We start from the raw sequence: 11,010 nt of genomic DNA on the forward strand, positions 1-11,010 counted from the left end.
AGCTCAGAGCCTGGAGCCTGTTTCAGATTCTGTGTCTCCCTCTCTCTGACCCTCCCCCGTTCATGCTCTGTCTCTGTCTAAAAAATAAATAAACGTTAAAAAAAATAAAAAATAAAAATAAAAAATGCAATTTGAAGACAGTAATACATATTTTTGGGATACATACACTGATGATTTTTTTCATTTCAAAATAAATTTTGCATTTCAAAAAATGCATACTTCAAAATGAGATTTTTTTAAAAAAGATTTTATTTAATTTGTTTTTTTAATTTTATTTTTTTAATGTACATCCAAGTTAGTTAGCATATAGTGCAACAATGATTTCAGGAGTAGATTCCTTAATGCCCCCAAAAGAGATATTTTATATTTGAGTCTCTGAAAATATTTTTTCATCCATTTAGCCAATGTACTTGAAAAGAAAGATGTTTCTTGTCTCTAAGTAATACTATACTTAGCAGACAGCAGTACTTAATGATTATGTTTGTATTACCTAAAACAAGAGATTGAAAAAAGTAATGAACTGGATGTAACTTCACTAGAGAACTTACTACAATTAAAAAAAAAAAAAAAACAGTGGTAGTCTTTACATATAGTGATACAGTTAGGAGGTATTCAGTTTTTAACTGAGTGATTGCAATGGGATTTCTTCTAATAACATGATTGTTAACATTTTTAATACCATATTCAAATAACTGACTCTATTGCTGAATGAACATAAAAATGATAAATTCCTTCTCTTTCTTTTAAATCAAGAATAGAAATAGAATAACATTGTTTTAAAATGGGAGACATGTATCATGATTATTATTACAAGAAGTTTTTGGTGGCATGCCTCAAGAAGTAGAAGTCTTAAGTTTTTGGATATTATTTATTGCAAAAGACAGAAGAGATAGAAAAGATACTTAACGTACACACAAGAAATGCACCTGGAAGAGCAAATTCCAAACTGTTAATGGCAGTTACCTTTGTTAACTGTTAATGGGAGAAGAGTGGGATTGGTTGGAGGGAGAAAGAGTGCAGGTGAGGGGGCACTCTCATTTTTTAGTTTATATTCTTCTGGCTTGCTTGAATTTATACTAGTGAGAAAGTTGGTCTCACAACTTTGATTTCAAAACTTGTTGAAAGTACAGAAATCAAAACAGTGTGGTACTGGCATAAAGACAGACATGTATTAATAGAATAGAGAAAAGAACCCAGAAGTAAACCCTTGTAGATATAGTCCAATGATTTTCCACAAGGGTGCCAAGACCGTTCAATGGGAAAAGGACAATCTTTTCAACATTAATGTTGGGAAAACTGCATATCCACATGCAGAAGAATGCAACTGGACTCTTCTTACTTTATACCATTTACAAAAATTAACTGAAAGTGAATCAAAGACCAAACACAAGAGCTAAAATTATAAAACTCTTAGAAGAAAACATAGGGGAAATGTTTCATGACATTGAATGTGGCAATGATTTCTTGGATATGACACCAAAAACACAGGCAACAAAATAAGAATGGATAGACTCTTAAATATGGAGAACAACAGAGGGTTACTGGAGGGGTTGTGGGAGAGGCGATGGGCTAAATGGGTAAAGGGCATTAAGGAATCTAGTCCTGAAATCATTGTTGCACTATATGCTAACTAACTTGGATGTAAATTAAAAAAATAAATTAAAAGAATGGATATATTGGATTTAATCAGAATTAAAAACTTTGTGCATCCAAGGACATCAACAGAGTGAAAAGGCACCCCATGGAGTAGGAGAAAGTATTTGCAAAGTATGTATCTGATAAGGGAGTAATATCCAGAATATATAAAGAACTCCTACAACTCAACAACAAAGAATAAACACTCCAATTAAAAAACAGGTAAAGGACTTGAATAGACATTTCTCCAAAGAAGATATACAGATGCCAATAAGCACATGAAAAGACACTCAACATTCCTAATCATTAGGGAAGTGCAAGTTGAAACCACAATGAGATACCATTTCATACCCATCAGGATGGCTATTATACAAAAACAAAATAACAGATGATGGCTAAGACCTGGAGGAATTGGAACCCTTGTGCACTGCTTGTGGGAATGTAAAATGGTGCTGCTGATATGGAAACCAGTATGTTCCTCAAAAAATTAAAAATAGAATTATCGTATCATCCAGAAATTCCACTTCTGGGTATATGACCCAAAAGAATTGAAAGCAGGGACTCTAAAGATATTTGTACATTCATGTTTATAGCAGCATTATTCACAATAGCTAAAAGGCGGAAGTATCTCATGTCTATTGTATGAATGGGTGAACAAAATGTGACACATACATATTATGGAATATTATTCAGCCTCAAAAAGGAAGGAAATTCTGACACATTAAAATTCTGACACATCGATTAACCTGGAGGACATTGGACTAAGTGAAATAAGCGAGGCACAATAAGATGACTGCTACGTGATTCCACTTACAAGTTAACTTTAGTCAACCTCATAGACAGAAAGTAGAATGATGGTTCCCCAAAGCTGGGGGCAAGGGGAAATGGGGAGTGGTTATTTAACAGACACAGAATTTCAGTTTGGAAAGATGCAAAAATTTAGGGAGATGGATGGTGGTGATGATTTTGCACTATTAAAACTGTACTTAATGCTGTTGAACTATACACTTAAAAATGGTTATAATGATAAATTTTATGTTTTATCACAATAAAAAATTAACTGCAAATGTATTTAGAGGGTGTGGGGGTTGCAGGAAAATAGCAGAGCTGTAAAATTGCTTGGAAATAATGCAGATTTAAATCTAGCAGAAAATGAGATATTGTAGGATTTCTTACTATTGGTAAAATTCACAAAATTGAATGTAATTTGGATTATTATTATTATTTATTTTTTAATGTTTATTTATTTTTGGAGAGAGAGAGAGAGAGAGAGAGAGAGCAGGGGAGGGGCAGAAAGAGAGGGAAAACAGAATCTGAAGCAGGCTCCAGGCTCTGAGCTGTCAGCACAGGGCCTGATGCGGGGCTTGAACCCATGAACCGTGAGATCATGATCTGAGCCGAAGTTGGGCGCTTAACCAACTGAGCCACCCAGGCGCCCCTGGATTATTTTGTACTAAATATTCCATGGCTGATTGATTTAAAATTTAGATACACATGCATTTAGACAATTATCCATGGTAACTCTGGAACTCAAGATTTATAGTCATGCCCTATCTGGAAGTAAAGTGTCCAGGCCTGAAAATATTTTGTAACAGGAAGAAAATAACATTCTGTTATTCAGAAATAAGGGTCTATTTTTCTTTCCCTCTCTATTCCACAAAGTGTTAAAAAGTCCAATACCAGGAGCAGTTGCCAGATAACAAAAGAAATAAGTAATTTGTAGCAGGTGGTTCTAATTGTGCCCATCGAATCTGTGGCTCAATTGTGCAGAAGAGTGGAAAATCAATTAGCAACTACAAGGTTGGGCACTGGTGAGTGACAGGAGTGTCTTAACTCAAACAGGAAATCAGTAATGGAAGAAAATGATTATCCAGGCTGCTAGTGGACACTTTTGGATTTGAGGAGACTTTCCATCTGCTGCCCAACCTTCTCAGACAAAAGATGCTGTTGAAAAATTTTGTGGTGCATTGTCACTCAAAGAGTAGAGTATAGTGTGAGGCTTTGTTTCTTACCTGATGGAATCTGAATGAATAACAGTTAAGAGCATGGGCCCCTTCCTTTCCTCAACTTGCATGTCCTGTGTTGGAGTCACTGCTTTGGATATAGACATGTTTGCAGGGCCGTGTACATGTGTGGTAACTGTCTAGGAGAGATGCCTCACTGGGGCTAATGGTAGCAATGCAGGATCTTGACTGTTCATTGAGTAGCATTCTGGCACAAAGTCACCTGAGTGGGCCTACAAGGTTGTGAATAGAATGAAAACAAACTTATTCATCCTATAGCTCTGGTGTGGAGTTAGACCATACAGTAGTCAATTAATATTGACTACTGAATATAGTTTATCGAAGAAACAAATTATTTATAACATCTTCTTGTATCTAGTTTTGGGGGAAATGAAACCCAGTAGATTTTTTTCCAGACACTTTATTTGTATGAGATCTCCAGGATTCTTAGAAAATGAAGTATCTGGGGGCCCCTGGCTGGCTCAGTTGGTTGAGCATCCCACTCTTGATTTTGGCTCAGGTCATGATCTTAGGGTTATGGGATGGGGCCCTGCCTTGGGCTCCGTGCACAGAGTATGGAGCCTGCTTAAGATTTAAGATTCTCTCTCTCTCCCTCTGCCCCTCTCCCCTGCTTTCACGCACTCTCTCTCTCTCTCTCTCCTAAAAAAAAAAAAAAAAAAGGAAAGGGAAGGGAAGGGAAGGGAAGGGAAGGGAAGGAAAGGAAAGGAAAGGAAAGGAAAGGAAAGGAAAGGAAAGGAAAGGAAAGGAAAGGAAAGGAAAGGAAAGGAAGCATTTGAACGTTAACAGATTTCTGCCCTACTTGGGTCACTATGGCATTATAGGTTATTTGTAATGTCACTTTGAATTTATCCATTTAGTGTGTTCTTCCATCTTCTTCACTATGTTTCTATATTCTACCTCTTTAGCTGCTGGCCTGCAAGTGGCACCAGGACAATAATAACATGCCTTTTATTTCTTTTGTACAGCATGCCAGTGTTTAATATGGTGCCTCTCACAATATAGATATTTAATAAATAATTTTCTAATAAATGCTTGACTATTGCTTTTTTTGCATTGTCTAGATAGCATTTGAAAAGTAATTAGCACAGTGCCAGGTATGTGACAGGTATTCAATGAATATTACACAAAAAAAAGGAAAGAAAGAATAAGACATAAGAAACAGGTGAAACAATTAGACAATTTTCTTTAGTGAAAAACATAATTATGTTATAATTAACAAAAGAGCATAGATAGCTTCACTGATCAGGCTCCTGAATAAAGTCCAGTGTTGGCTCACTTACTGGAGGACCTTTACCCCAAGGTGCTTTTGAAATCTTTTGGGTGGGTGAGCAAGTTGAGGATAAAGGCTTCTTTCTGCCTGCCAGCTATTCTGGGAAGGAGAAAGGTAGAACTAAAAACAACACTGGGATACATCAAGGGTGGTACTACTGCTGAAGGAAGGGACTCCTGAGCACAAAATGTTTTGCCAGGCAATTTATTTTGAAACTGCTGTCAATCCAGTCATTGTGTGTGTGTGTGTGTGTGTGTGTGTGTGTGCACGCGCGCGTGTGGGTGTGGGTGTGTGTGTCGGCATGTGCATGCACACGCATTCTGTGCATGGTTTGGAGGAAAGACTGGGAAAGAAAATAAGAGGAAACGGGAAATACTAGTGGCTTTGCATGTTGACTTCTTCTGTGGGGAGAGCAGAGAAAGCACATAATTCCTCCTACAGGTTAGACCTATGTGGTAAGAGTCTCTAGGTAAGACTATAGTATCAATTGTCTTGTTTCTGGTCTTCGGTGTATATTTTTAAAGGCAATAGCCTCAGTAAAAAAGCAAATGACTAGCTTTGCAGGTATAGTTTCCCAAGCAACCACAGAAGGGTTCTACCTTGTTTCTGTCTTCAGTTTGGAGGAGTCATTTTTCCCAGCCCTCATTGTTCTCCTGGCATTGATAGTGACACTGAGGTCACTTCCACTGTTGGTACTTTTATTCCCTATTACAAATCTATAGCATATTGCAAATTCTGTGGAGTGTCAAAAGGGCAGCTTCTCTGTTACTATGGAGAAGACACCTGTGAACAGAGAAGTCTATATCTAAACAAATATAGAGCTAAGAAGCAATGGGGAAGCATTTGAAAATACTCCACAGTTTAGCTATACTTACTTTTGTTCTTCAAAATAACCTCACATAACTCACACACATTACATTAAAAACATAGTTTTTAAATAACATTTTCTTTTCCATTACATGCATTTAGATAAAATCTGACTGAATATATATTCCAAACCAAATAATTATAAATCTTTATGGAAAGTAAAAGTCATCTTAGATTTTACTCGGTTACTCAAAAATTGATTTAGGAATAACATTGTGTGATTTAAATTCATCTCAATCAATAGTTTAAATAATTTAATATTCTACTGTACAGTTTAGATTTTGACAAGTTACTGATTATGGCTAGATTTTATCATCCCAGGAGCCCTCCTGTCAAAAAAGTACAGTCATGTCTCTGATAGAAAATTTCTATCTTACCTGTTTGTAATGGTTACAAGTGCAGGAGGACAGTAATAACCACTGGAGGCATGGTCAAAGCTTCGAAGGACAGTGTCAATTTTGTAACAGAATCTACCATGTCTCTCCCATCCCTTCAAAAAGGAAATAGAAAATGAAAGACATAAATGATTTAAACGGCAAAATAGTGTTTTTGTGTATTCTTATTTACTACTTGTACTTAACTTCCTTCTCTGACCTACTCAAAACTCAAAACTTGAGTTTCTGTCTTGAAATCTTTGTATTCTACCTGGTAATGCCATTAGCTACAGCCACTTCTATATTTATTTAATTAATTATTAAAACCTGAAAGTTTTAATTAACTTGAAATCTTAAAATCTAAAATGAAATAAAGGAGCACTCACTCAAGATCTCTTTCTCTCTCTGTTCAGACTTACAGAGTTTCATACAGATGCTTCCTACAGGATGGTAGAAACCAAGACTGTTGGGTTTGAAGGCAGAAGGCATGGGTTTGAATACTGGCTCTACTAGTGTGCAACTTTATATAATCTCTACATGTCTTAATTTTCTCCTCTGTAAAATGAAGATAATAATAGTGTCCATGGAGTTGTTCTGAGAATCAAAGGGAGACAATGCAGGCAGAGGCCTTAAATAGAGCCAGGAACTCAATATGAGCAAAGAGGAAATATGTATCTAGATAATAGTGTATACATCTTTTCAACTTTGTTTCATATTGCTTATTTCATGTTATCCCACTGAGATTGACTGAGGTTAGAGACCTAGATGAAGTCACAAGCTAGTGGACAAGCTGGTCTGGAACCCAATTCTGGTGTAATCCGGGATGGTCTTGGATAGATCATAAGGTTTCCAAATAGAGACTGGCTAAATAAATGTATACAATATATAAATGTATATTATATAAATATATATATTACATATACATTTATATATTATATATACACACAGAAATATATATATGTATTTATATATGTATATATATACACATATATATGCATACACATAAATATATACATATATGTATATTTATGTATGTATATATTTATATGTATATATACAATATGTTGTATGTATATTTTAAATATAAATAATACAAACATATATAAATATATGCATATATATACAAACAAATATATATATTTGTAAAAATTATTCCTAAACCAACTGGCTAGCCTTTGAGACAGAAAGAAAGCAAGCTTTGGCACTTAGACAAAAATGATAAATGTGTAGTTCCATACCTCCGCCCCGAGAGCATTGAAGGGTATCTCTGTTCTTTAAAATCATACAGTACAGGAGACATGTATTCATTAGTCTTCTATATTTTCACTGAGCTTTTTTAGTCCCTTTTCTTTCAATATTATAAAATCACATCACTTACATCTATCTATTTTTATGTATTTGCCAGTTTTAAAATACACTTTATTCTGTGTCTGTGTCATGCCAATACTTGACAGATTTTGATCAGATATAAAATGACTTCTGCTATATTTCTTAGAAAAGGTCTCTGTCTTGCAGTAAATTAAAGAAAACCTTATTTTAGAACTCAGTTATTTTTTTCAAAACATATTATTAAATGAGGTGTGGATCACAGGAGTTCCACATCCAGCCAGCCACAGTGTGCTCTGAACTCACTCCCTGATCTTCTCCCCATAACCTCATCTGTGTGAGTAATTGACAGCTCCAGCCAGAACCCCCGGATCACTCCAGATGGGGTGGGAGGTTAGACTGCTTTTGTATTTGGAAGGACAGGCGGAGGAAGGCTGACAATTTGACCTTTCTAACAAAGTATTCCTTCTTCATTAGTAGTTTTCAGATCACAGGCTGCTTAGTAAAACCAAAAAGCTGAGAACTGAACAGACTCTAGGAAAGGGGGTGGGGGATGTGGCATAGTAATAACTAGAAAAACAAAGGCTCCTTACTACAAGCCTTTGTCCACACAATGAGAGTGGGAAGAATAATTGATTGTATCTGTGAATATCTTTTGTACATGAGGTGCCATTTCATTTTAAATGAAATGATGATGATGACAGTACTGAAACAATTGCTCATATTATACAATCCCCAAAAAATGACTCAGAGCGGGGGGTGGGTTTTTGGTTTGTTTTTTTTTTTTTTTTGCTTTGAAATTATCAAGAAAATTTTCTTCCTTATGTAGTGCTTTTTACTCCTGTGACTTATTCATTCCATAACTGAAGGCTACAGCCATCACTCATTTTGCCCATTCCCCACCCCCTCTGCTAGACAACCATCAGTTTGTTCTCTGTGTTTATAGGTCTGATTCTGCTTTTTGTTTATTAATTTACTCTTTTAGATTCTACATATAAGTGAAATCATATGGTATTTGTCTTTCTCAGGCTTATTTAACTTAGCATCATACCCTCTAGGTCCATTCATGTTATTGTAAATGGCACGATCTCATCCTTTTTTATGGTTGTATAATGTGTGTGTGTGTGTGTACAACACATCTTCCTTATCCATTCATCTATTGATAGACACTTAGGTTGCTTCCATATCTTGGCTATTGTAAATAATGTTGCAATAAACATAGAAACATATCCTTTCAAATTAGCATTTTTGCTTTCTTTGGGTAAATATACCAGTATTGGAATTACTGGATCATGTGGTGTTCCTATTTTTAATTTTTGAGGAACCCCCATACTGTCTTCCACAGTGGCTGTACCAATTTACATTCCCACTAAGAGTGCATGGGTTCATGAGGGCTCCTTTTTTTTCCCACATCCCCAAGAACACGGGTTATTTCTTGTGTTATTGATATTAGCCATCCTGACAGGTGAAGGTGATACCTCATTGTGGTTTTCATATGCACTTCCCTGATGATGAGTGATGCTACACATCTTTTCATGTATCTGTTGGCCATCTGTATGTCTTTTTTGGAAAAAATGTCTATTCAGGTCCTCTGCCCATTTTTTTTTTTTTTTTTTTGAGCTGAGAGGTGACATCTAGGCACAGTATTTTTTTTATTTATATATGAAATTTATTGCCAAATTGGTTTCCATACAACACCCAGTGCTCATCCCAAAAGGTGCCCTCCTCAATACCCACCACCCACCCTCTCCTCCCTCCCACCCCCCATCAACCCTCAGTTTGCTCTCAGTTCTCAACAGTCTCTTATGCATTGGCTCTCTCCCACTCTAACCTCTTTTTTTTTTTTTCCCCTTCCCCTCCCCCATGGGTTCCCGCTAAGTTTCTCAGGATCCACATAAGAGTGAAACCATATGGTATCTGTCTTTCTCTGTATGGCTTATTTCACTCAGCATCACACTCTCCAGTTCCATCCACGTTGCTACAAAAGGCCATATTTCATTTTTTCTCATTGCCACGTAGTAAGAGCCTCTGCCCATTTTTAATCAGATTATTTGGAAGCCTTTTTTTGGGTTTTTTTGGTGTTTACTTGTATACATTCTTTATATATCTTGGATATTAACTCCTTATTGGATGTACCATTTCCAAATATCTTTTCCCACTCAGTAGGTTGCTTTTTTGTTTTTTCGATGTTTTTTTTTTCACTGTGGAAAAGGTTTTTATTTTGATGTAGTCTTAATAGTTTATTTCTGATTTTGTTTCCCTTGCCTTAAAAGACATATCTAGAAAAATGTTTCGACTGCTGATGTCAGAGAAATTACTGCTTTTGTTCTCTTCTACTATTTTTATGATTTCAGGTCTCATATGTAGCTCATTAATCCATTTTAAATTTATTTTTGTGCATGGTGTGAGAAATATTTTATAAGTTGATTTTACACATCCAGACTGTTTAGAGAAGTGCAGTGAAGCAGTGGGCTAAAGGAAAGGAAACTTTTGAAACCACATTCACAGATTGATTCATAAAGAACTTAATGAGAGTTTCACCATAAAGTTAGAGAACGGGACCTGAACTCCAGTTTTACTCTGAACCTAAATACTAGTAACGCTGGCCAGAAAAGGGAAGCTGTGTACACAAGTTTGAATAGAACATCAGTTCTGTTTTTGCTGTGTAAGGAGTTAATTTCCTTTTTAACACAAATACAACATGTTGAGTTGCTTTGAAAACCACAATAAGACAAATATTTTTTTTCAATATTTCTGATCAGCTATAGATCAGTGATCAGCTCTAACTTCAGGAACTGTAATCATTAGATAAAATTTTTGGCAGTATGTCAGCTATGGCATAGGTATTGTTGACCTAAAGTAGGAAGAGTAATTCATATGTTTACACTGATTACTGAATAAAATGCAGTTTCTTGGAAAGATGGGTCATTGCCTCATCGAAACATAAATACCTGGATTAGAAGAGAAAATATTTAAGAATTGCATAAAAATCCAGGTTTGGGAAATTTTTGAGATGCATACAAATATCCAATATTTAAATTTAATTGTTTAGTGTGTGTGTGTGTGTGTGTGTGTGTGTGTGTGTGTGAGAGAGAGAGAGAGAGAGAGAGAGAGGCAGGGAATGAATGTGTTGAGAACTTTACTCAAGGATACTGAATGTATTTGAAGAAATTTAAGACATAACCTTCTACCTTTTAATTTTAAACCTGAAGTGTTATGTATTTTTTATTACTTTAAGTACTGAGAATAATTATGTTAAGTACCAAAAATAATTTATTACTTAAAATATTAAAGTATTTTTATTATCTCTTTCCCAACTAATAAATATATTGCAAACATGCACTTCTCACCATTATTGTACTCTATTCAAATATTTAAGTTTAAGATGAGTGAAAAAAGGGGCGCCTGGGTGGCGCAGTCGGTTAAGCGTCCGACTTCAGCCAGGTCACGATCTCGCGGTCCGTGAGTTCGAGCCCCGCGTCGGGCTCTGGGCTGATGGCTCAGAGCCTGGAGC

General features: G+C 35.8%; 1 protein-coding gene across 3 annotated transcripts in view; it reads right to left on the reverse strand.

Annotated features, from left to right (window-relative positions):
* The window catches only part of PLA2R1 (phospholipase A2 receptor 1), a 129,531-nt gene that overhangs the window by 62,468 nt on the left and 56,053 nt on the right, over positions 1 to 11,010 (reverse strand). For all 3 annotated transcript variants that reach the window (XM_040475154.1, XM_040475155.1, XM_040475156.1), the window contains exon 10: positions 6,174 to 6,286. In XM_040475154.1, coding sequence (XP_040331088.1) covers positions 6,174 to 6,286 — 113 coding nt within the window. The remainder of the gene's footprint in view (positions 1 to 6,173; positions 6,287 to 11,010) is intronic.

The sequence above is a fragment of the Herpailurus yagouaroundi genome, unplaced genomic scaffold (assembly GCF_014898765.1).
Source record: "Herpailurus yagouaroundi ecotype Mexico unplaced genomic scaffold, PumYag 140, whole genome shotgun sequence".
Taxonomy (NCBI): Eukaryota; Metazoa; Chordata; class Mammalia; order Carnivora; family Felidae; genus Herpailurus; species Herpailurus yagouaroundi.